The sequence below is a fragment of the Lethenteron reissneri genome, chromosome 3 (assembly GCF_015708825.2).
Source record: "Lethenteron reissneri isolate LAM-NWPU_2019-01 chromosome 3, ASM1570882v1, whole genome shotgun sequence".
In the NCBI taxonomy this organism is placed as follows: Eukaryota; Metazoa; Chordata; class Hyperoartia; order Petromyzontiformes; family Petromyzontidae; genus Lethenteron; species Lethenteron reissneri.
In genome coordinates, this window is record NC_083781.1 from 3,884,887 (window position 1) to 3,912,499 (window position 27,613).

A 27,613-nucleotide genomic window follows, 5' to 3' on the forward strand; every position below is an offset into this window, starting at 1 on the left:
TCACCACCAATCTCCACCTCCTCACCCACTCACCACCACCATCTACCTCCTCACCCACTCACCACCAACCTCCACCTCCTCACCCACTCACCACCACCCTCCTCACCAACCTCCACCTCCTCACCCACTCACCACCAATCTCCACCTCCTCACCCACTCACCACCACCATCTACCTCCTCACCCACTCACCACCAACCTCCACCTCCTCACCCACTCACCACCACCCTCCTCACTCCTCCCTCCTCACCCACTCACCACCAACCTCTACCTCCTCACCCACCCACTCACCACCACCCACAAACCTCCTCACCCACTCACCACCACCTCCTCCCTCCTCCCCCACTCACCACCACCCTCCACCTCCTCACTCCTCACCCACTCACCACCCTCCACCTCCTCACTCCTCACCCACTCACCACCAACCTCTACCTCCTCACCTCACTCACCCACTCACCACCCTCCACCTCCTCACTCCTCACCCACTCACCACCAACCTCTACCTCCTCACCTCACTCACCCACTCACCACCACCCTCCACCTCCTCACTCCTCACCCACTCACCACCAACCTCTACCTCCTCACCTCACTCACCCACTCACCACCACCCTCCTCACTCCTCACCCACTCACCACCAACCTCCACCTCCTCACACACTCACCACCACCCTCCACCTCCTCACTCCTCACCCACTCACCACCAACCTCTACCTCCTCACCTCACTCACCCACTCACCACCACCCTCCACCTCCTCACTCCTCACCCACTCACCACCAACCTCTACCTCCTCACCTCACTCACCCACTCACCACCACCCTCCTCACTCCTCACCCACTCACCACCAACCTCCACCTCCTCACACACTCACCACCACCCTCCACCTCCTCACCCCTCACCCACTCACCACCAACCTCTACCTCCTCACCTCACTCACCCACTCACCACCACCCTCCACCTCCTCACTCCTCACACACTCACCACCAACCTCTACCTCCTCACCTACTCACCCACTCACCACCACCTCCTCACCCACCCACTCACCACCAACCTCCACCTCCTCACCCACCCACTCACCACCACCCTCCACCTCCTCACTCCTCACCCACTCACCACCAACCTCCACCTCCTCACCCACTCACCACCACCCTCCACCTCCTCACTCACCCACTCACCACCACCCTCCACCTCCTCACCCACTCACCACCAACCTCCACCTCCTCACTCTCACACCTCCTCACCTACTCACCCACTCACCACCACCCTCCTCACCCACTCACCACCAACCTCTACCTCCTCACTCCTCACCCACTCACCACCACCCTCCACCTCCTCACCCACTCACCACCAACCTCTACCTCCTCACTCACTCACCACCACCCTCCACCTCCTCACTCTCACACCTCCTCACCTACTCACCCACTCACCACCACCCTCCTCACCCACTCACCACCAACCTCTACCTCCTCACTCCTCACCCACTCACCACCAACCTCCACCTCCTCACTCTCACACCTCCTCACCTCCTCACCCACTCACCACCAACCTCTACCTCCTCACTCCTCACCCACTCACCACCACCCTCCACCTCCTCACCCACTCACCACCACCCTCCACCTCCTCACTCTCACACCTCCTCACCTACTCACCCACTCACCACCACCCTCCTCACCCACTCACCACCAACCTCTACCTCCTCACCTACTCACCCACTCACCACCACCCTCCTCACCCACTCACCACCAACCTCTACCTCCTCACTCACTCACCACCACCCTCCACCTCCTCACCCACTCACCACCACCCTCACACCTCCTCACCTACTCACCCACTCACCACCACCCTCCTCACCCACTCACCACCAACCTCTACCTCCTCACTCCTCACCCACTCACCACCACCCTCCACCTCCTCACCCACTCACCACCACCCTCACACCTCCTCACCTACTCACCCACTCACCACCACCCTCCTCACCCACTCACCACCACCCTCCTCACCCACTCACCACCAACCTCTACCTCCTCACTCCTCACCCACTCACCACCACCCTCCACCTCCTCACTCACTCTCGCTCCTCCTCCACCCCTCGCCTGGCACCAGCACCACCACCGCCGCGGGCTGGGACGCGAGAGCCGCGCCCCCGCTCTATATTTCCTACCACGGATGCGCGCGATCGGGCTGCTTCGGGACGCGCTACCATTGGTCGGCGGGCGCCGCCTATCCCTATCCGCTCTGGGGAATGTACCCGCGCGTGACGTCACGCCCGCGCGAGGGAATTTAAGCGCGGGGCGCGCGCGCGCGCGAGAAAGTAAAAAAAGCGCGGGAAGAGCGCCACGTGGCGGCCGCCACGTGGAAGCGGCGGAGAGGACAACGAAAATCCTCGGGAGGACAACTTTTATTTATAAACATTTTGCACAGAAAACATTCACAAATTCAGCATCAGCCACGGTCAATCCACCAGCTGGATGAGGGCGTGCCCGAATGGTGACATTCCTCCAGCGCATAAATAAATATTCTGATATGGGGACGTCCATAAATGACGTCACGCACCTGGGGGAGGGGGGTCAGACATTTGTGACGATCTGTGACGAGGGGGGGGGGTGAGAAATGTGACGTCACATCAAAATGCGCAACTTTATATAAATATAGACAACACGTTCTACTTAATTAAATTGTTTGTAATAATTTTTTTCTCCTACAACATCAGTGCAGCGCCACATTAAATACACACTACAATGACAATAGTTTAAAGCGATGTGAAGCATGTTTTATTTAAAAAATGGAAATATGGTTTTGGGGGGGGCAGAGCTTTGTGACGTCATATTTGAGGGGGGGGGGGTCTGACTTTTTGTGACGCCATATGAAGAAAGGGGGGGTCAAAAATCGTCTAAAATCGCGTGACGTCATTTATGGATGGCCCCTATTGTCCATAGGTAGTGTAACCACTCGCTCATTTTAAATCGGCTTTCTCAATTGTATTCCAGCTAAATGTCACGAGGCCCAGTATTATCCATTCGAAACCATTGCTGTAGTAAGCAGTGCATCAGCCCCGTGTGTCTCGCGGAACAGGATAACTCGGGACTTCTGAGATGATTTCAATTATAATTTGTTGAGTTTATCGCCGTACTTGGCCACACGCCCCAGCTGCTAAATGATTCATCTCACAGCGAACATTGATTCATCTTGGCGGAGGCGAAATGAGTCCCTAAGTAACGTCACAGTAAACATGGAACGTTGGGCCAACCGTTTGCATGCTTACTAGTTCAGATTTTTTGCTGTGACAGTTTCACCTGAAGACGGAAGCTTGTGTTTGCCTCCGAAACGTCGTGATTTTATTGTTTTTAGTTTTTATTAATTTCATTTTTTTTCCTACGTGACTTTACCGAAATAACTAAGAGTATGAATCCTTGCAATCACGAAAGCTTCAAATCTAGAATTACTAGTTCAAGTTCATTTATTAGGTATAGCCCTGTGAGCCATTCGGCTCTTGAATCGGGTGCAACCGCAACAAACAAAAAACTAAAACATGAACAAGAAACATCTTAAAGTGAATATGTACTAAGGTGCCACCTTACTCCATTCTACCTACCAGCGACTAAAACCCGACAGGACACATCCACGAATTGACATCCTCGTTAGCAGCAGCAGCAGCCGTGTTCTATCCACTGATGGATGCAGGTCTCCCCAAGCCGCCGCCGTCTCTCAATAGTCGTGCAACGCTTCAATAATCCACCCAGCACCTCCACACACGAGCCGATATCACAACAGTGACCTGCGAACCACCCAAATGTTACTCAAACACCATGCAATTTATTTTTTTTACAAATAAAAACGTTTAAATAAATCCTCGTTTGCCTGGTGAAAGTTCCATATGGTGTACTATTTGCCAATGACATCATCTTACGTTTGGTATAAATTCAAATGTACATTGATAGGGTTAAGATGTTATCAGTTACCCACAGGATTTAAAGGCCCCTGTGTGTTGCGCCTACGGGCACACAATGACGTTCGTAGCGAAGCGAATCCATTTACAATTCGACTTCTCCTACCCATATCTGTCCTTCCACATAAACAACAATACTGTACACTGTTTTTTTCATATTCCATCAGTCACACGGCATTCCATCTGGGAGTGCACGGATCCAGCAGCATTGGGTTCAGAACCAGAATGTGTATTTGTACTGGAGGAATCCGATGAGCTATGAAGCTCTTTTCACAGGTGTCCAGTAGCGGCGGGTAAGAACGTTACAACAACAAACAGCACAAACACATGATGGTAGTACACGAAAGGTAAACAAATCACTCACACACACAACACTAAACCATCTCCATCCCTTTCGATATAAAGCTTTCGTGACTGCAGGGATTCATCTTCTTGGTTCTTTCGGTAAAGTCACGTAGAATGGAAATAATAAAATAATAAAAATAAAACATAATAAAATAATTCTCACGACGTTTCGGCCACAACGCAAGCAGCCGTCCTCAGGTGAAGACCAGGTCTGTCGGGGAGACAGCGTCTGAATGAATGTTTGTGAACTGTCAAATGTTTACAGCCAAGGATTGGTTTCGACTTTTCGTGTCACATCAGCAGGGTAAGGGCTTGCTTGAACCAACTTTGTGAACTCTCAAATGTTTACAGCCAAGGATTGGTTTCGACTTTTCGTGTCACATCAGCAGGGTAAGGGCTTGCTTGAACCAACTGTTTGTGAACTCTCAAATGTTTACAGCCAAGGATTGGTTTCGACATTTAGTGTCACATCAGCAGGGTAAGGGCTTGCTTGAACCAACTGTTTGTGAACTCTCAAATGTTTACAGCCAAGAATTGGTTTCGACTTTTCGTGTCACATCAGCAGGGTAAGGGCTTGCTTGAACCAACTGTTTGTGAACTCTCAAATGTTTACAGCCAAGGATTGGTTTCGACTTTTCGTGCCACATCAGCAGGGTTAGGGCTTGCTTGAACCAATTTTGTGAACTCTCAAATGTTTACAGCCAAGGATTGGTTTCGACTTTTCGTGTCACATCAGCAGGGTAAGGGCTTGCTTGAACCAACTTTGTGAACTCTCAAATGTTTACAGCCAAGGATTGGTTTCGACTTTTCGTGTCACATCAGCAGGGTCAGGGCTTGCTTGAACCAACTTTGTGAACTCTCAAATGTTTACAGCCAAGGATTGGTTTCGACTTTTCGTGTCACATCAGCAGGGTCAGGGCTTGCTTGAACCAACTTTGTGAACTCTCAAATGTTTACAGCCAAGGATTGGTTTCGACTTTTCGTGTCACATCAGCAGGGTCAGGGCTTGCTTGAACCAACTTTGTGAACTCTCAAATGTTTACAGCCAAGGATTGGTTTCGACATTCAGTGTCACATCAGCAGGGTCAGGGCTTGCTTGAACCAACTTTGTGAACTCTCAAATGTTTACAGCCAAGGATTGGTTTCGACATTCAGTGTCACATCAGCAGTGTAAGGGCTTGCTTGAACCAACTTTGTGAACTCTCAAATGTTTACAGCCAAGGATTGGTTTCGACTTTTCGTGTCACATCAGCAGGGTAAGGGCTTGCTTGAACCAACTTTGTGAACTTTCAAATGTTTACAGCCAAGGATTGGTTTCGACTTTTCGTGTCTCATCAGCAGTTCGGCTTTGCTCGAAGCAATGCTGGCGACCAAACTGTCCCATGTTAATCGACGTGGGCCCTCACTCTCTGTTAGATATTGGTCCCCCGATTCGACGCAAAACGAAATACTAAAAATGCACAAATTAGTCACTTAAGCATCGTAGTGGAGAATTTGTAATAGGATAAATGATCAGATAATGCTGCTAACGTGATGTGCTGCCAGCGTTCCGTGTGGCTGATGTTTGAGATATAGCTGATGTGTACGATGCACAGGGCTCTGAGTTACTGAGACATTTAAGCAACGCCACATCAATTCCAACAATTACTATTGTTCAACCGTCAAGGGTTATATTGTACTTGTAACGATTAACTTATTAAAATGGATGATTAAGGTTATGAACGAGCCGTGCATCGGATCGCGTGTACCGAGCGTCGACCGGTATGTTCTGCCAAATGCGTATGGGACGCACATCTTATTACGTAGAATGTCCTGAGTCATTGATGATGGTGAGAGGCGAGAGAAGAGACCAGGTCCGTATAGACGAGAAACACAAAAGCCTGCGTCCATACGCCTGTACCCTGGAGTGGAATATCACTCGCCGTACTCCAGGAGGTGAGTGATCTGTGCGGATGTGAATTATCGGAAGTATTCTGTACAGAGAGCCACTCTGTGAATCCAGAGGGTATTCGGTATACTCTATCTGCTGGGTGGGAGGATTTAAGAGACCTGTACCATTGTTTTAAACTGCCTGCCACGCCCGGAGATCGAATAGAGCCGGCGTCCTCTGGATTTGCAAGTCCAGTGTGTGGAAACCAAAACACCGAGGGGGCAGCGTGCCGACTAAATAGCCCACGGACATATCTCACAAGTAGAATACACCTGTCAGATACCTGTCAAGTCTCCCACGCTCTGACGAGTCAATACATTTCAGGGAGGCTGACATCATCTTCCGAAAGTGGACACCCAACGCCGCACCTCGCCCTGCAGCCTGAACCCCATTATTGACGCCGAGTCCAACGTCACTCCGTCGTCTGATGCGAAGGCGAGGCGCAGTCGCGTTTGATATCCATCGAGGTGTTCAGTGTGCCGAGACAGCTAATTCGCGTGGTTGCCTGTGTAATGCGTGTGCCGCGGAGGGAGGTCTTGGTGGTTCACCGCACAAGACGGTGCTGTGAAACTCCCTCGCCGCGTGCGTCCAATAATTAGGCAGGTACGGAACAACATCATCACGCATGAGCTGCGACTGTTCCATCTGTACGGGATTGAGTGTTGCCCCCTCGCACGCGTTGGAATTTCTCCGGATGCTCCGGTTTCCTCCCGCATGTAAACACTCATTATAATCGGCCGATAACACCTTAATACATAGAGGAGCGCAGTGCTTGGGCAAATGTTGGCGAGAGTGAGCGACTACTGTGCGTATTACGAATTTAAATTATTATCCAAGCTCTTACAAACGGAAGCCTAGATTTTTAAACAAAATACATATTTAAAATATAGAACGTTAATTTTAAATAATTTGTTTAATATAACCGATTTAACCGATTTAAGGGAAAACATTTCTAACGGTGGCCACGCACGCGTCATTAAATCAGACCATGAGAAGTCGTTCGACTCAGCAAACACTGATGAAAGCTCTCACAATCTGAAGCCTGAACAACAAACACAGCCAGACTGAATACCGTACGACGCATGCACAAACCCTCGCTGAAGGTGGACCGGGAATGAGGGCGATTAAACAATGAGTGGGACCGGCTACCACTGCATTGTCAGAGTCCAGTGTACTGACCATTGCATCACAGCCGCATCCAATCACACGAAAACCATCTCTCCAGCGCAGGTCCGCCTGGCATGCTCTCTCACTCACTCAGTAGACAAGGAGCAGGCAATGAATTACGCGACTTGTTCGTGACCAGACAGACCCAGACGATTCATTAACACAACTGGCGCGTGGATTTGACTCTGAAATTACGGCTCTTTGGCGCAAGTTCAGGACGTAACGGCGTGTTATATAGTTCGTCTGTGTAATAAAAAAAGTCATCATTACAACTGATGCCTTAACATCGGCGGCAGTCGATTATCGCGCAATGTGTGAATAATCTGCCACCCCGCTCGTTGAAGGCACTTGCGGGGATGCTGCCGTGGTTTTTTTTGCGCTGGTGGCGCGTGTCAGCGCGTGATCCAGCAGCGGACAGTGTTGGTGGATCACACGCGTGCGCTGTGAGACTCCCTCCCAAGTCGGTGTGCTTCTAGAAGGTGCCACCACATACCCTGCCTGGCTCGCCAGGAGAAGGCGGCACAGCAGTTGATGCGTCTTCACAGCGTGATCGCGACTGCCAGCCTCCACTCGCCTCTTTCTGTCTGGCATGAGCGTCTCATCCTTTGGCAGGAGAAAGCGTTAGAACCGATTTGGGCGGTCAGCAATATCCCTGCAAATGTGGAGGACGCAACTTTGTGTTGTGAGCGAGTAATTTTTTTTCCGTTGCATTAATACAAATATCAACACTCGCGCACAAGCTCGGGTTATTAATTCTGTTTTGCTGGCCTCACGTCAATCAATTCCCCCTCCCCCCCCTCCGCGTGAAGGATGACTGTGCTTACTGCTGCGGGGCTCACAGTGAGAGAGAAAGAGAGACACACACACAGTCAGGGACATCCATCCTTCTTGCTGTCCTACCCAATGAACGTGCGTCCACATTAAATGAAAAAAAAACGTGCCCCTCGTATCAACCGCCGCCCGTTATGTAAATTCTGTCTCTTGCGGCAATTTTATTGTTGAGTTGGCAGAGTAGAATCTCGCATAATTTCCATATAATAATAATGATAATTATTTCTACTTAAAACGCGCGTTTCACTCAGAGGTCGCAAAGCGCTGCACAGAGCTAAAAGCAAGGAAGTAAATTGGTCAGGCAATTCTAAAATCAGCACGCAGGCTCATGATTTAACCACGGACACAAATAACCCCCCCCCCCCGCCACCACACTACAAAAACACAGAACAAAATTAATAAGGAGAAAATGCATTTATGAGAAAAAAAATGTCTTAAGGCGGGATTTAAATAAACCGAGATACTCGGCAGATCGAATGAATTCCACAGTCCCCAAGCTGTGGAATTCACTTCCACCGTGAAAAGCCCCCACCCCCACTCCCCCCACTGGGGTCACCCATTAAACGGAGGTGCGACCTCGGCACACACAATAGCGCCACACGCAGACGACCGAAGAACTGGCGTTGGGACCATACGGGTGGAGGGGGTCACGGATGTAAGAGGGGGAGGCATTGTTGAGGGCTTTGTAGGTGAGAAGTAGGATCTTGAACTGCACTCGGAACCTGACCGGTAACCAATGGAGAGACTCAATTACCAGGGGCAATGTGCTCAGAAATCGATGTTCGAGGACGAACTTTGGCAGCTGGATTCTGCACGTGCTGGAGGCGGTTTATCACCATCATCATTGCCATCATCAGCCATGGTGAACCCACTGATGGATTAAGACCTTCCCAAGCCACCATCATCAGCCATGGTGAACCCACTGATGGATTAAGACCTTCCCAAGCCACCACCATCAGCCATGGTGAATCCACTGCTGGATGAAGGGCTCCCCAAGCCCCGCGACCTCTCACGATCCAGCGATGCAAAAACATTCTACCCATCCGCTTCATATCGGCTTACGTCGCTGTATATACAGAATATACGCATAAGGCACAACCCACATAGTGATCTTCTTGGTTCTTTCGGTAAAGTCACGTAGAATGGAAATAATAAAATAATAAAAATAAAACATAATAAAATAATTCTCACGACGTTTCGGCCACAACGCAAGCAGCCGTCCTCAAGTGGAGAACAGGTCTATCGAGGAGACAGAGTCTGAATTTTATTATGTAAAATTTTTATTATTTTATTATTTCAATTCTACGTGACTTTACCGAAAGAACCAAGAAGATGAATCCCTGCAGTCACGAAAGCTTTAACTCGAAATACACATAGTGATGATCGAGTCATAGACCAGTGGTTCTTAGCCTGGAGTGCGTCAACGCACGTTCGTAACGAGCACCGTGTGGACTTGAAACTAAATACCAGGTGACGTTTCGGGCAATTGTCCTTGTTCATACCACAACATTAGAGAGGCTAGAGAGTTCAAGTTCAAGTTCATTTATTAAGTATAGCCCTGTGAGCCATTCGGCTCTTGAATCGGGTGCAACCGCGACAAATTAAAAACAAAAACATGAACAAAAAACATCTTAAAATGAATATGTGACGAAGTGCAAACAGAAAATCAAAGAAAAGACAGTAAAATATTGCAGAAAAAGCACCGTACACAAAATGTGCAAAAAATCCCAGTGGGATGCAAGTCAAACAACAACAACCACAGGACAACTTAGATTAAGGCCATCAGTCTAACTCTGTACTATAACAAACAAACATGGCCAAACCCAAAAACGTATCGAAAATCACCAAAATAAAGCCATAAAAGCAATGAAACAGTGGTCATAGGAACTGTGACCGAATTGTCACAATAAACGCCGTAAACAACATGTACCACCAAAACTCTGCAGCCATAGCTGGCTGCATGAGTCACTCCACAACAGCAGGAGCATCAGTCGGAGTATCAACATTTTTCAATGCACCTTTAAGATCAGCAAGAGTTTGAGGCTGCACTTGGTTCGACCACCGGAGCCTGATGAGAATTAAAAAGTAAAACTATAATTAAATCAATAAGCATACCAACAGATAGGCGAAACGCTACATAAATAATACTGGTAGGAACCTCCTGGTTACACCAGCCCACAGGGGATGATTGTGTCCGTCCGTCCGTCGTGCATGGAGGGGCTGGGTGGGGAGGGAGGGGCTGGGTGGGGTGGGGAGGGTGGGAAGGGGCTGTGTGGGGAGGGTGGGGCTGGGTGGGGGGAGGGTGGAGAGGGGCTGGGTGGAGAGGGTGGGAGGAGCTGGGTGGGGAGGGTGGGGAGGGGCTGGGTGGGGAGGGTGGGGCTGGGTGGGGGGTGGGAGGGGTGGGGCTGGGTGGGGAGGGGAGGGGCTGGTCACCCCATGGTGCCCTTATAAAACTCAACGTTTAACCTACTCACGCCGGCTTGCGCCCGCTCTCACAGTCGGGCATATTTGCGGAATACACCACGCCGCCGTTGACCCTGGCCATTGAACGAGCAACCCAACGTTCCTACCAGCTCCCTCCGCAGGAATGTGGAATGTCGATGTCTCTCTTTCCCATATGAGTCTATCCACGTACAACAATAACACGAACAAAGTAATTTATTTTACATCCCATCACCTGCACAAATTCCCGCAGCGACCCGCCCCTCACTCATTCCTCACCACCCTTCAACAGCCCCGCCCCTGCCCCCCGCGAGAGTTTGTGGATATTGAGTGGCGCCTCCTACCCAGGACAACACTGCCGCCACCGCCTCGCTGTCTGATACGCACCGTGTCAACCCGTACAGTTTACCCCCCCCCCCCCACGTATTCTTGAACAGGGAAACTGAGTTTGCAAGTCCATACGGCGTACAGCCGTTTCAGTACGGGCAAAACAAATTGCGTCTATTTGTTTGTGTTTCTCTCTCGTTATGGGACTGTTGGATGAACGTTTAGACCAATAAGGTCTGAATTTGTCTGTAATAAGGTAGCCACTGATAAGGGGTTGACAGGAATGCTGATTATACCGTACTGTATACACTATACACCATCTGATATACTGCATATGCGCCGTGGTGGCGAGATGTTAACTACCTCGCCTGGTATGCAGGAGGTCGTCGTTTCGACCCCGATCCTGACGCCTGCTGTATATTTGGAGTTTGCGTGTCTCTCTCTCTCATCATCACGGTGGCTAGGAGATGTTAACTACCTCGCCTGGTATGCAGGAGGTCGTCCTTTTGATCCCGACCCTGACGCCTGCTGCTGTATATTTGGAGTTTGCGTGTCTCTCTCCCCGTGGTTGCGTAAACATTTCTCCCGGTCCTCCTGTTTTCCCCTCCACATTTAGAAACGTGCGTTCAGAGTGTTTGGCTGCCATACATTCCACATGATAAGCCACCATTGGGCTATCGTTTGTTGTCAGTCGTTTCTGAAAAAGAGTTATATAGCTCAGTGGGCCTTACCTGGTAAAGTAAAATGATTTTTTTTAAAGCAGCTCTAAAGAAATTAGTTTTCAATCGAGATGATTTAAAAGTGCCATAGCTTCCAGTGACTTCCTAATATCGGATTGAAGAACGTTCCAGACGGCCGCAGAAGCGCATCTGAAAGCGCCACGCGATGCGGTGACCATCTTCGTTCGATGGATATCCAAAAAATACCATCTGATCTACACCATTTATTATTTACACCATCTTATATATATATACCATCTGATATACAACGTGTCAGTATTCTTTGATAATTGCATTCCAAATGCATTTAACACTGAGGTCTTTCGCGACTCGTGGCACGATTCGCAAGGGACGTCGGCGTTTGGGTTCAGATCGCCGCGTGACGACAATGGCAGGTCGCGTTTGGTCACGTGACGGGTGGAGGAGGGTGGACGAGACACATGTGGGCATATTTACACACGCGGCGATTTGACCCGAAAAAAACATTCACCGATTGAACTAGTCAACAAAAAAAACATTTTTTTTTGGCCTGGACTTTTGCAGCTGTTTTAGGCTAATTTCAGGGTTCTGATTCCAAATCTGATATCAGATTTGCTCTATCATATCTAATTTTTTATGCTATCCGCATACCCCATTTTCATTGATTTTACCCGATATTAACTCTGTCACTTATGATTGCAAGTTGTTGCGAGTCAGTGACTGCTTTAGTGTTAAAATATGGTGCTGTATTTTTAGGATAGTGTGTTTATAATATAATTTTATGTAGATATCCACATTTATTCAATATTTTTCTTCTGCTGTTTTTATTGAAAATGCAATATTTGATATCTCAAAAACCTGATGTGATAGACAAACACTGATGCCAGATTTGGAATCAGCACCCCAAAATTACCTTAAAACCGTTGGAATACTTTATACCAGAAAAAGTGTGTTGACCAGTGTAATTATTAATTCGGGAGTGCTCCACTCATTCGCCCTGGAATGGTCCACTCTTGATTCAATCATTCGCTCAGCAATGGCAGAGGCAATGTCCATCCGAGACATTGACAACCACGTTCATCTTCGCCGAGCCCCCAGCACCCGTGCGCCTTGGGACTGCCGACAGTGGGGTTGGTTGACACGAATGGGGCCGTCTGCATGGACAACACAAGCAGCGCCACCACGGGGCCACCGTGTTAACTCCAAATCATCCGCGAGGTGGCGCCATGACTACAAAAACAACGCGTGCGTAATTTAGAAAAGTGGCCTTAAAATGAAAATGTTTGATATCATAGGGGCCGTCCATAAATGACGTCACGCACCTGGGGGGTGGGGGTCAGACATTTGTGACGATGTGTGAAGAGGGGGGGGGGGGGTGAGAAATGTGACGTCACATCAAAATTGTAAATAAATATAGACAACACGTTCTACTTAATTAAATAGACTTTTCAATAAATGTTTTCTCTCACAACATCAGAGTGCAGCGCCACATTAAACACACTAAAATGGCAATAGTTTAAGGAGATTTGAAGCATGCTTTTTTGAGGGGGGGGGCAGAGCTTTGTGACGTCATATTTGAGGGGGGGTCTGACTTTTTGTGACGCCGTGTGACGAAGGGGGGGGGAGGGTCATAAATTGTCCAAAATCGCGTGACGCCATTTATGGACGGTCCCTAACCCCCACGCCCGTCATTAACAACATCGCATATAACACAACACTATTCATAACACTGCACAGTAATATACGTAACTTTATATAAATCATGACTTCAAACGTTCGTGACTGCAGGAATTCATATTCTTTGGGTCTTTTCATAAAGTCACGTGGATTGGTTCAAAGAAAATAACCAAAAACTACAACGTTTCGATCGCAACACAAGCGTTTGGTGTGTAGTAGCTACACCTGTAGTAGCTACGGGCCCCGCACTTTCAATGGCCCCGCGCTAAATGCTTTCAATCTATCAATTCCGCTTCAGTGATTCTGCACTTGCTCTATTACTATAGTACTATACCGCCTTCAAATTTTACAAACGACTGGGTGTTTAAGGTTAGCGATTTGTTGTATTATCTGGCTGTACAGCAAATGAAACAATACAATTACTTTACCATGGAAGTAAAAAAATGTGTGTTTCAATATTTACGTATTATTTTATTTATTTAGGGCCCCTTTCTAACATTTGCTACAGGCCCCGAACTCGCTTCATCCAGGACTGCCCCTATATCGGACCAGCGAAGTCAGGGGTCTGCAACCTTTTATGACTGCTGATTCGTCACCGTTATTGACCACGTGCAAAACATTTACTGATTTTAATTTTGGTTGCCGATCGGAGCTAAATGATCATCATCTCTTTCTCACCACCACCAAAACCACGGCCATTCGCCACGAAGTGACGGTGACGTCACCACGTCGCCTGTGCCAGGCCAGGTGCACTTTGAGACCACGTGAAGTGTTGAAGGCTCGCTGACAGGAGGCCTCTGGACAGACCCAGCAGGTGCCATGGGTTGGCTGATTTGAGATGACTGGTAGATACACCAGTCGTACCGCCCCCCCCCCCCCCAATTGTACCACCACCACTATCATCATCCTCCACGGAGTGGCGCTGTCACCCCTCCACATCGCCACCGCGAAGTGCACGGCCCGCGTTCGAAATGGGTCCCCTCGATTCTATCGCACGATGGCAGCAGCGAGACGTGCAGGAGCTCGATGCCAATGTCGAGGTCCCGCTGCTCCTGCTAGGCACGACGAGAGGGCTTCAGCCAAGAGACGGAGAGAGAGAGAGTTGGTGTCGTTTCGCCGTTCTTCCTCCCCCCGTCGGTGTTGTCGTCTCTTTAGATTCGTGGCTAGAAAGTCACGCCGAGGCCTTAAGAGTCCCTCGACGTTCCGCTCGCTCACTCGGAGACCTCGTCCCACCATCGGTTTGTGGCCCTTAATCGGCAGAGGGCCTCTTTCTGGCACCACGACTCGACCCCTGCAGGGTTTGCGAAGTGCGGTGGCGTGGAGACGCGTGCCGGGTGGGGCCTCCGCGAGGAGGTGGTGGTGGAGGTGGAAGAGGTGGTGGAGGAGGAGGTGGAGGAGGTGGTGGTGGAGGAGGAGGTGGAGGAGGAGGTGGTGGTGGAGGAGGAGGAGGAGGAGGAGGTGGTGGAGGTGGTGGAGGAGGAGGTGGAGGAGGTGGAGGAGGTGGAGGAGGAGGTGGAGGTGGTGGAGGAGGAGGTGGTGGAGGAGGAGGAGGTAGAGGAGGAGGTGGTGGAGGAGGTAGTGGAGGAGGAGGTGGTGGAGGAGGTGGTGGTGGAGGTGGTAGTGGAGGAGGCTACCGCATCTCATCCGTCGGTGGTGGTGAGATCTGTACATTGGCGAGAAGACTTCATCACGGCCGAATCATTGGGGTTGCCGCATACACATACATCACCACCACCACCACCACACATTGCCCATGAGCACTGTCTGACCAGTAACAGATCAACTACACACACACGTGCATTGTTTAGGGTGGCAGCTCTGACTGGGAGAGCGGTGGCGCAGTGGTGAGCGCACTGGCGCTGTGAACCGGGCCTCGATCATTGACCTGAATTCAAATGACCACATCATAGCCTGCCGGCCCCGGTCACGGTTAACATCATCAGCAGAGCGTGCGTGTGATCATTAAACCGGGTCTGGGCCACCCCCACCACCTTACCCCAAACCGAAGCCCTTGCATCAACCCACCCCGCTACGACCAGCGCGGTGAAGTATGGTCAAATAAATCCCATCGCTGACACGGCGCGCGGAGGCCTTCAGCCGCGGGTGGATTGATGCGTGTGAGTGATGTTTATTTATTTTATTTAATCACGCGTTGGGTTCCATGAGGGCGATTTCCCGATCGCCCGTTTGTTACACGTGCTGTTGTTACGAGCCGGATTCTGCTCGTTTTGTATCATTTATTTAAATTTCCCGAAACGCGTTCCAAAGCCAAAGAACCCGGAGAAAACCCAGCACGCTGAATCGGGGATAACGCTCACCCAGAGGTCCACCCGCACAGTCTGATCGTCATGGACCCACTTGCTGTACTGCCAATCCCACAACATCGCTCCCCTAATCTCTAGGTAATCCAACAACCCCTTTCTACCAGCGGAGTGACTGCACCACGGCTGAGGATGTCTCCTTCTTTGCGAGTCTCGTGGGGGTTGCGTATTCCGGCTAAATGGGTTCCAGGCTCGCGCTGCGTGCCACGTGATGCGGAGATACAAAGACGGACGGTCACAGTAACGCAGTGTCAACTTCACCACCAGAATCAGCACCATCCCTGTCCACCAATCAGTCAATCCCCAACCTTTGCCCTACCTCTCCCGTACATCTCCCCTATCTCTCTTACATCTCCCCTACACCTCCCTTACCTCTCCTCTTACCTCTCCTTTAAATGTCCCCTTCCTCTCTCCCCCACCTCTCATTTACCCCCTTACCGATCCATACGCACAACACACACTCACAACACATCAATACTCACACCCCGCCCCTCCACCACCACCACTACCCACACCATCTCCCCCCCAGCCACAACCATCACCCCCCCCCCCCCCGTGCAACCTCTCCCCCCCTCTCTCCCCCCACCCCCTCTCTCCCCCCACCCCCCCTCTCTCTGAGCCCTCGCATGCGAGAGATTCTGGGCTCCGCAGCTGCGCGGCGCGATCCTGGGACGCTTCCCGTGCCTCGCTATATTTAGTTCCAGCTCGCGGGGTATATGAAGCACGCCGCGGAGACAAACTCGGCCCTAACGCCAGCCCACGCCTACAGCGAGCAGCAGCAGCGGCAGCAGCAGCGAGCAGCAGCAGGAAGAGGAATAGGAGGAAGAGGAGCATCAGCAGCAGGAGGAGGAAGCTGCCCCCCGTACCGCTCGTTCGCCAAGTGCGCGCGTGTGCGCGCGGCGGAGTAATCGGAGTTACCTGGGGCTCGCGGACAGGTGAGGAGACGGTGATGCCTGCCGGGCGCAAGAGGGGAGGAGACGTTCTTCAGTCGGCGCACGGATTTGTTTTTATATATAAATATATAAATGTTTGAGACGTGGGATTATTCCTTGGGTTGTTCCGCGCGTCGCAAATCGAGGAGTGTCGACACGAAGACGAGAGACATCCGAATGTGGAAACCGCGCCGGGCTTTAGGTTTGATCCTTTGCGTTGAGCCAATGTCGATGACATTGTGCACTCCCTGCAGGGAAGAGCGCGCGAGCTGCTGGGCTCTGCAGAGCAGGCAACGTGCGCGCGTTGATTGCGTGGAGGAGGCGGAATTGTCCGCGTATCGAGTTCGTTGTCAAGGCGTCGATGTTTGAAGCGGATTGGTTTTGAGAACAAGAATTGAAATCTAAACGAAGGGATTTACAATCGGGGGGTGGCGGGGGGGGGACCAAGGGGGTGGGGGGGGGCTGAAATTTCTGAGTTGTAAATCAGAGATTAAATCTGAGATGGAGATTGTTTTTTAAATCCACGGGAAAGAAAGCGGCGATAAAAAATGGAAGATCGTGAGCGAGCGAGCGACGCAACATCAAACGACGTCCTGCAACGTTCGGCAATCACTCACGCAAAAAATATTCGGCGATTACGTGCTATGAAGCAGTTGCATTGCCCGAAACGTCGCCGAGTATATATATATATATGCGTGCCCTGTTTAAGGCCACACGCACAGCCGGTGTTCTTATTACGCGATCTAACCCCCAAAAAAGTTATATTATGGATGATATTGGTCGCGAAAGCCGACTGCGTGTTAAACTGACAGGGGACGTGTTGAGCGGTGTTGTCGTCTGTGCCTGTGCATCGCTGCCAACGCGGCAGTGTAAGAAAATCTCATCAAATACTCTGCGAAAAAATGTACAGAAATCAAACAAAAAAAAGGGGGACACCTAAATGCACCCGAAACGAAATCGTAAATTGGAAATCAGTTCTAATAAATTAATCCACTCCCACCCGCATTGGTGCCACGAGCCCCGGCTCCCATGGACTGGCTCCCCCCCCCCCCCCCCCCCCCCCCGTGGCTCCATGAGAGTCGGGGATGGGGTGGTGGTGGGGGGGGGTCATCTCCCAGCGACGAGGAGCGAGCGAGTGGCCGACTCCACGAGACGAGTGTCCCCGACTCGCGCCGCCGTGGTCCGGCCAGGCGAGTCGTCCACTCGGCCCGCAGCTCGCCGACACACGCCGCGTCGCAGGGACGTGAATTCTGATCGGGAGAAATCTCCCGATCAGATAAGAGATTGAAGTCCGAGGGCATCGATGCTGATGATGATTATGATGATGGTGATTATGATGATGATGGTGATTATGGTGGCATTTATGATGATGATGATGGTGATTATGATGATGATTATGATGGCATTTATGATGATGATGGTAATTATGATGGCATTTATGATGATGACGATGATGATGATGATTATGATGATGGTCATTATGATGATGATGGTGATTATGGTGGCATTTATGATGATGATGATGGTGATTATGATGATGATTATGATGGCATTTATGATGATGATGGTAATTATGATGGCATTTATGATGATGACGATGATGATGATGATTATGATGATGGTGATTATGATGATGATGGTGATTATGGTGGCATTTATGATGATGATGATGGTGATTATGATGATGATTATGATGGCATTTATGATGATGATGGTAATTATGATGGCATTTATGATGATGACGATGCTGATGATGATTATGATGATGGTGATTATGATGATGATGGTGATTATGGTGGCATTTATGATGATGATGATGGTGATTATGATGATGATTATGATGGCATTTATGATGATGATGGTAATTATGATGGCATTTATGATGATGACGATGATGATGATGATTATGATGATGGTGATTATGATGATGATGGTGATTATGGTGGCATTTATGATGATGATGATGGTGATTATGATGATGATTATGATGGCATTTATGATGATGATGGTAATTATGATGGCATTTATGATGATGACGATGATGATGATGGTGATTATGGTGGCATTTATGATGATGACGATGATGATGATAGTGATTATGGTGGCATTTATGATGATGACGATGATTATGATGATGATGATTATGGTAGCATTTATGCTGATGCCCCCCCCCTCGCTGCGCCCACCATACCCCAGGAGAGAGGATGGACGGCGGCGACAACGAAGACGTCGGCGGTGGCGGCGGCGGCTACCTGGACTGGGGCTCCGTGCTGAGCCCACGCGGCCTCCTGCGCCTGCTACAGGCGGCCCTCACGTGCGCGGCGCTCAGCCTCGCCGTGCACCGCGGCGGCTGGGCATTCTCCTACGGTCTCCTCTGCCTCCTCGTCTGGGCCGTGTGCCTGGCGCTGAGCGCGGCCGTGCTCGTGCTCGAGCTGTCGCGCGTCTCCGCCTGCATCCCCGCCTCGTGGCACAACCTGCGCGTCTCCCTGGCCGCGCTCGCCGCGCTCCTCTGCGCCACCGCCTCCGCGCTCTACCCGATCTTCTCGCTGCGCGACTACCAGTGCTTCTTCCGCGGCTGCGAGGCCGTGCGCGCCTTCAGGGTGGCCGTCACCTGCTGCTCGGCGGGCGCCTGCCTCGCCTACGGCATCGACGCGGGACTCGCCGTGGCGCGGTCCGGCAAGGCGGCGGAGGGCCGCGCGGCCATGGCGAGCGTCTCGGGCCTCCTGCGCGTCGCCGAAATCTTCTGCGGCGCCGTCATCCTGGGCTGCGTCTTCAGCGGAGGGCAGTACGGCCGCTACCTGGCCACGCACTGGTGCCTGGCGGTCTACTGCCTGTGTCTCGCGCTCACGCTGCTCGTCACCGTGCTGAGCATTCGCGGCGGCGCCGCCGCAGACGCGACCGGCGGCACCACCACCGCCACTACCGCCACCACCACCACCGCCGCCACCACCGCGGCGGCCGCGTGCTGCGTGCCGCTGGAGCGCGGCGTGGCGCTCGCCACTCTGCTGTCCGTGCTGCTCTACGTGAGCGCGGCCGTCATCTGGCCCGTGTACGCCTTCGACCCCCAGTACGGGAGCCCCGCGCGGCCGTCGCGCTGCGCGCACGAGCGCTGCGCGTGGGACGTCCACGTCCTCGTGAGCGCATTCACGGCACTCAACCTCGTCGCCTACGTGGCCGACCTGGCGTGCAGCCAGCGCGCCCTGCGCCGCGCGAGCGCCGGACACGAGCAGCGCCTGCCGCAGCAGCAGCAGCATCAGCAGAAGCATCAGCAGCAGCAGAAGCATCAGCAGCAGAAGTTGCAGCAGCAGAAGTTGCAGCAGCCGCAGTTGAAGCAACCGCACAAGTCAGTGCCTCCGCCATACCCTGGCGGGGCCAGCAATCGTTGTTGAGAGAGGAGATGGAGCAGCGGGGCGCAGGTCTGGAACGCGAGAGATGAGTGATGCGTGGACGAGTTTACATGATGCGAGCGCGCGTGTGTTTGTGTGTGCGCGTGTGTTCTCTGCGTGTACGCGTGTGCACATGTTTGGGTGAGTGTGTACACACGGGAGCGGTGGCGCAGTGGTTAGTGCAATGCGCTGTGAGAACGGTGCGGGTCTGGGACGAGGCGTGGACGAGTTTACATGCGTGTGTGTGTGTTCGTCTGGCTGTATGGGCATGTGTGTGTGTGTGTACCGTATACTCAATGTGTATACATATGTGTCTGTTGTGTGTATGTGTGTGCATGAGACGCGAGGTTGGACTGCCAACATCGGGTGAAGAATATCTGAGCCGGTCCTGGGTCACCCCTAGGCCGACTCGGCCTTAATTGAGTACCGGTGGCGATGTATAAACATCGGCACTGGGGAGACAAAGGCGCTCGGGTAGGCGTGGAGCTGAACACACCACCCCCCTCGTGACCCATCCCCGCCTTAATAGGTGCTCGCTAACAGCACTTTCCCCAACAGTCCGTTAAAGGCTATACGGGGGATATTTGTCCTTGTATATGCTATGTGCATACGTGTCGTGTTCCGTGTGTGTATGTCAGTGACCCATACATCTGTGTGTGTGTATATGCGACGTGTGTACGGCAATATTGATATACTGTATTTATATAATATACGTACGTAGTGAACATGCTTCAGTAATGATAGTCATGTATTTGTATTTATGTATATGCCGTACGTGTGTGTGCTTTAATGTATGTACGTGATTATGTATCTGTAAATATATTATTACGAATACAAGCGTATGTATATCTGTTTCTTTGTCAAGGTGTGTGTAAGTATGTGTGTATCTGAGCTTTTCTCAAAGTGTATGTATGTATCACTGTGTGTATGTTTTGGTATGTGCGCGTATATACCGGGTACGTTGGAGCGGTGGCGCAGCGGTTAGCGCACTGCGCTGTGAACCCGACCGCCCTGGGTTTCATTCCCGAACCAGGGCTAACATCAGTGACCAGCGTGGTGAAATATGGTCAAACACCCCCCCCCCCTTCATCCAGCAGCGGATGCCGCTCACGGGCCGAATGTCGTCATTATTTGAGTGCTGTGCCCGTGTGTGCGCGCGTGATCGCTGCGTAAGATGAATTTTCTTCGCGAGATCGATTCGCCATCGAATGGAACACGTGTGACCCGTTAAACTTCTTTCGCACCGTACGTAGCCAACCGTGCTAATCACAATAACACCAACAAAAAGCGGTTCTAAAGTAATGTCTTTCCAATGTAGTCTTTCCACGCGCGTATACAGTAGACATATACATACCGCAGTGGGTAACTGTTGTCATCTCGGCCGCGTCTCCTCGAGCGGAATTAGAAGGAGCGGAGTTCGCATGCGGGTCGTGACGGCTTCTCTCGGCCGGAATGAACGACCCCAGCGGACACGAACCCGTGACGACAGTTAACGATCAACAGCAATGCCCTTTGAAAACAAATCCTGAGCAAAATTCGACAATAACGCATGACGTGTGTTGTTGGCGTTGTTATTGGGGCACGGGACACGTCTTTTTTTTGGAGCTACAGATTTGAACGGAAATTACGAAGTCACTTCAGTTGTAAAACTGAAAAAGAAATGTCCAATATCGAAACCTCGCACAATTTGGGGGCACAAACAAAACGCCAAAATGTTTCTCTGCTTCTGCCTCTGGGTGCTTTTGAAGGTCGCCGAAGCCACAAAACCACGCGCCTTGTCGCGAGCAAGCCCTGTCTGTCGGGCCCGTGGTTTTAAGAGTGTGACGCTCAAGCCGATAAAAAGCCCGCCGAGGCCGGATTCCGGTTATGGATATGACACACACGTACGCAGTAATCCTTTGATATATATTTTTATTTTACCAGGTAAGGCCCACTGAGCTATATAGCTCTTTGTCAGAAGCGACCTGGCCACAAATGATAGTTCAACGAAGTGGCTTATCATGTGGAAATGTATTGCAGCCAATTAATCTAAGACGCGTATTTCTAAATGTCGAGGGGAAAACCGGACGACCCGGAGAAAAAAATCCACACGCCCACGAAACTCCAAATATAGAGCAGCAGGCGTCAGGGTCGGGATCGAACCCACGACGTCCTGCATACCAGGCGAGGTAGTTAACATCTAAACGGAGAGAGAGAGAGAGAGAGACGCACTCCAACCTAGAGCAGCAGGCGTCAGGGTCGGGATCGAACCCACGACCTCCTGTAGAGCAGGCGAGGTAGTTATCATCTCCTAGCCACCGCGTTGCACATCACACACACAAAAACCGATATCACACCTCAGCCGCAACGGAATGTATTCATCGCAGTTCGATTAAATTGTCGATTTTTTAAATCCTTTATATTAAGTTCACTTGCTTGCTTGCTTGCGCGCTTACGACCGTGCAAATCTTTCGGTCGTTTTTAACACCACTCCCGTGATCCAATCGAGCTGACATTTTGCACACAGACTCGTTGTGCGTGACAATTATTTTCAACATTTTAGGAAAAAAAAATTATATTTAATTACCAATTGCTTAATGGTGGCAGGCAATCATCTGACCCATAGGTGGCAGCCATCTCAAGCCAGAGGACGAGATGACTCTCGCCGCACGTTTCAAAGACCAATGTGGGCTGGGTTGTGGCCCATTGAACACGCATATAAAGGATTTATAGTGAAAAACTTTGTTTTTACGGGTGAATTTTTTTTCACCCACTCTCTTTACGTCGTGTGCCAAATTTAAGGGCCTGCATTTGCGAGTGGACGAGTTTACGTGAGCCTATCGCACACAACACACAACATGAACGACATCGACGCTGAGATAGTTAAACACGTTATATTCTTGCATAACCAGTAACCGCTCAACGTAAACGCATAAACCGGTTAATTTGGTTAAGCCGGTTTTGCCGCACATTATATAAATATCTCGAACAGTGGGTTCTTAACCTGGGGTGGACGCACCCCCTGGGGGTGCGAGATGCCCTATTTGGGGGTGGCGAGACAAGGCCAGATTTTTTTTAGAAGCTAAATAATCAAAAACACGAATTGAGCACGGGCGCGCGTAAGTTACAAATTACTTCGTTTCACGAAACCCCGACGTATTTATTAACATTGTACATTATTGTTGTTGTTGTTGTTTTTGAAACGATTAAGAAACCAAAGGGGTGCGAGGTTGCAATTAAAGGTTATGAGCCCCACTGGTCGAAAGCAATAAGACCGCAAAGGTGATACTTCTTCTTCTTCGAGGTCACCCCCCCCCCAAAGCCACGAGACATCGCTCGCGCGTGCAGTACAGGTCACGTGGACGCAACACCGGTGTTTGGGAACGGTGGGACAGCGGTTAGCGCAATGGAACCCGGGCCGCCCACCGTTCCATTCCCGACCACGGCTCACATGAGTGGCTAAGAGTGCTCTAGGAACCGATTCTGGTCTCCCCCCCACCACCACCACCCCACCACCGCTTCGCCAACCCGCACTGACCAGCGTGGTGAAGTATGGTCAAGCAAGGCCCCCCTTACGAGCGACGCGACGCGGCGCGGGGAGGCGGCCTTCATCCAGCAGTGGATTGACACAAGGGGATGTACATTTCATGTAAACTGCATCAACGGTTGAAATGATATCGCTCAAAGATGCAGTATATATATGTACATGCGGTCGGATAAAATTGTATATACACAAAGATAAAGATCCACCGTGCAGCTTCAACAGACTGTTGGGGCAAGTGCTGTGAGCGAGCACCTATGGAGAAGTGATCTTTGTCTATGTTTTCTATACAGAGGACTAGAGCCCGAAACGTCGGGCGAGTCAATCATACACGTGTGTGTGTGTAGGGAGCGTATGCATATTGGGAAGCGGTAGTGTAGTGGATATTGCCCGGCGATCCGAGTTCCATTCCCACTCACAGCCACGAACACCAGTGGCGATTATCTGAACCGGTCATGGGCCTCCCCTAGGTCGACTCAACCTCAAAAATGAGTACCCGGTGCGATGTGTAAATATCGCCACGAGGGAGACAAATGCGGCCGGGCGTGGTATTTGCCAACACCCCCCCCCCCCCCCCATGTGCTGTTCCGGCCTTCGTAGGTGCAACTGACTGGCAGCACTTGCCCCAGCAGTCTGTTAAGGCTATCCGGGGGGTGGGGGATCTCTGTCTTTGTCTGTACATGAGGCCTTGTGTCGATCCCGGAACCGCCGTGCCAGCGCGCTCGCCCAAGGCGGTCATTTGTGACTAATTCGTTTTGTGATGTTTCTTTTTTTTACAATTAACTTAAATAAACGCGAATTTGTGCAATACAGTTACACACGCGCCCCTGCTGTTGTTGCTGCCTGCGTGCGCGCGTGTTTGTGTCCGCGTGAGTCGTGATCGTGGGGGGGGGAGCGGTGATCGGGGGAGCTTGGTGATACGGAACTCGCCGATTCTGTGGCAACCACTCGCTCACTCACCGGCGGCCAGCCGCCTCCTTGTCTCTCTTCTATCGCTACTGCCACTACCGTGGTTGTTGAGTGAACCTCACTCAATGAGAGAATTTCACTCAATGAGAGAACTTCACTCAATGGGTGTTCTTCACCTGCGATTAGCACGGTGCGTGAGAAGTCCTGCATGCATACGTAGATCCCTGCACCGGCGTACGACGCTTGGTCTGGATGTATGTTGAACTTCTTTCGCGCCGTGCGTAGCCCAGCGTGGTAATCGGAGATGCTGGGTGTTTCATATTGTCCACACTGCAAGTCAAAACAAGTCTCTCCACCAACCTACCTACTCAAGAAGATACTCACCCACACACTCACCCACCTACTCACTCAACTACCTACTCAACCACATACTCACCCACCCACATATTTACCCACCCACCTACTCACCCACCTACTCACCCACCTACCCAACCACATACCCACCCACATATTCACCCACCCACCGACTCAATCACCCACCTACTCACCCACCTACTCACTCACCCACTCAACCACATACTCACCCACCCACCTACTCACCAACCCACCTACTCACTCACTCACCAACCTACTCACCCACCCACCTACCCACATACTCACCCACACAACTACACAATCACCCACCCACCCACCTACAGACTCACCCACCTACCCACCCACCTACTCACCCACCCACCCACATACCCACCACCTACTCACTCACTTGCCCACCCACATACTCACCCACCTACTCATTCACCCACCTACCCACCCACCTACCCATCCACATACTCACCTACACACCTACCCACCCACACCCACCCACCTACCCACCCACATACTCACCCACCCACATACCCACCCACCTACTCACCCACCCACCTACCCACCCACCTACTCACTCACCCACCTACCCACCCACCTACCCGCCCACCTACCCACTCACCTACCTACCCGCCCACCTACCCGCCCACCTACCCGCCCACCTACCCGCCCACCTACCCACTCACCTACCCACCTACCCACCCCACCTACCCACCCACCTACCCACCCACCCACATACCCTCCACCTACTCACCCACATACCCACCACCTACTTACTCACCCACATACCCACCCACCTACTCACCCACCCACCTACCCGCCCAACTACCCACCCACCTACCCGCCCACCTACCCACCCACCTACCCGCCCACCTACCCACCCACCTACTCACTCACCCACTCGCCTAACTCACCACACTGCAGGCTTACCTCACTACTCCTTCTGCGTCTTCCTTCACACCGCTCCACTCTGGAATCTGCTCCCTCCCACCACCACCGTCTTATCTCGCCCCCTCCCCTCCCGCACACCACGCGTACACTCTCATTGATTACAACGTTGACGTTGCTTTTATAGCTCAGCTACGACGACTGAATAAACACACAAATAAACAAGCTGAGATCACCCGGGCAGGGCACGGCGCCTCGGCGTGGCCTTGCCCCCCGTGCCTCACCGTGGCTCTGCGCTCCGCTAAATATACCCGACGCACAGATGAAGATGCCCCGTGTAGCCTACACGGGGCTGCCGGGGCAAGTGCAGTTAGCGATGAACACCTTTGAAGGCCGGCACGGCACACGAGGAGCGGCGGTTGGGTTTCCACAAACCACGACCGGCCGCTCTTGTCTCCCTCGTGCCGACGTTGACTACATATCACACCGGGTACTCATTTAAGGCTGAGTCGACCTAGCGGAGGAGCAGGACCGGTTCAGCTATACTCGTCATTGGTGTTGGCCGTGCACAGCGAGATTACCGCTGCACCACCGCTCCCCAATATACAAGAGAAGACACGCTCACACTCGCACACATACAGTACATACATACACACTCACAAACACTCATTATACTCCCACGCTCATCACACTGCCACAAAGACAACGATCCCCCGTATAGCCTTAGCATACTGTTGGGGCAAGTGCTGTAGGCGAGCGCCTCCGAAGACCGGCATGGTACACACTGCCACGCACTCACTCACAAAGATCCCCCGTGTAGCCTTAACAGACTGTTGGGGCAAGTGCTGTTAGCGAGCACCTATGAAGGCCGGCACTGCTCACGAGGGGGTGGATGGACAGCGCCACACCCGACCGCCTTTGTCTCCCCAGTGGCGATGTTGATCACATCGCACCAGGTACTCATTTGAGGCTGAGTCGACCTAGGGGAGGCCCAGGACCGGTTCAGATAATCGTCACTGGTCTTGGCCGTGAGCGGGAATCGAACCCGGGTCTCCAGGTTCGTAGCGCAGCGCGCTACCGCTCCCCACATACACACACACTCCCACTCACTCACACACTCACTCAGTCACTCACTCACACTTACACACACTCACACTTACACACACTCACACCTCACACACTCACTCCCACATGTACACTCACTCACACACTCACTCAGTCACTCACTCACACTTACACACTCACACTTACACACACTCACTCACACTCAACACACACACTCACACTCACTCACACATACTCACACACACACTCCCACACTCCCACTCATACTGTCACACTCACTCAGTCACTCACTCACACTTACACAAACTCACACTTACACACACTCAACACACACTCACACACTCACTCACACATACTCACACACACACTCACTCACACACGTACACTCACACTCACTCCCACTCCCACACACAATCACACACACACTCACTCACACACACTCACTCACACACTCCCTCACACACACTCACACACGTACACTCACCCTCACTCACACACTCACACTCCCACACACAATCACACTCACACTCACTCACACACACTCACTCACACACTCCCTCACACTCACTCACACACACTCACTCACACACGTACACTCACACTCACACACGTACACTCACACACACACACTCACTCACACATGTACACTCACACACACACTCACACACACTCACTCACACACGTACACTCACACTCCCACACACACTCACACTGCCAAACTCCCACGCTCCGCTCAGTTCCCGTTTTGCTCCAACTCCACGTCTCCCCCCCACCGCCCCCCTCGAAGTCCCCCTCCAGTTCCGCTGCGTAACGGCGCCTCGCAACGGAAGAGGCTGAGCCTACGGAGCCGGGGGAGGGAGAGAGAGAGACA

General features: G+C 51.6%; 1 protein-coding gene across 1 annotated transcript; it reads left to right on the forward strand.

The window, feature by feature from the left end:
* Positions 1-16,446: 16,446 nt before the first annotated feature.
* Positions 16,447-22,188, forward strand: LOC133347565 (myeloid-associated differentiation marker-like protein 2). Its single transcript, XM_061559940.1, has 2 exons — positions 16,447-16,614; positions 18,808-22,188. Exon 2 carries the CDS (start codon positions 18,816-18,818, stop codon positions 19,998-20,000), a length of 1,185 nt encoding a protein of 394 aa, XP_061415924.1. The 5' UTR covers positions 16,447-16,614; positions 18,808-18,815; the 3' UTR covers positions 20,001-22,188.
* Positions 22,189-27,613: the final 5,425 nt, after the last annotated feature.

Excerpts from the sequence above, each read along its gene's own strand:
- LOC133347565 (XM_061559940.1), top strand. The coding sequence starts at position 18,816 with ATGGACGGCGGCGACAACGAAGACGTCGGCGGTGGCGGCGGCGGCTAC.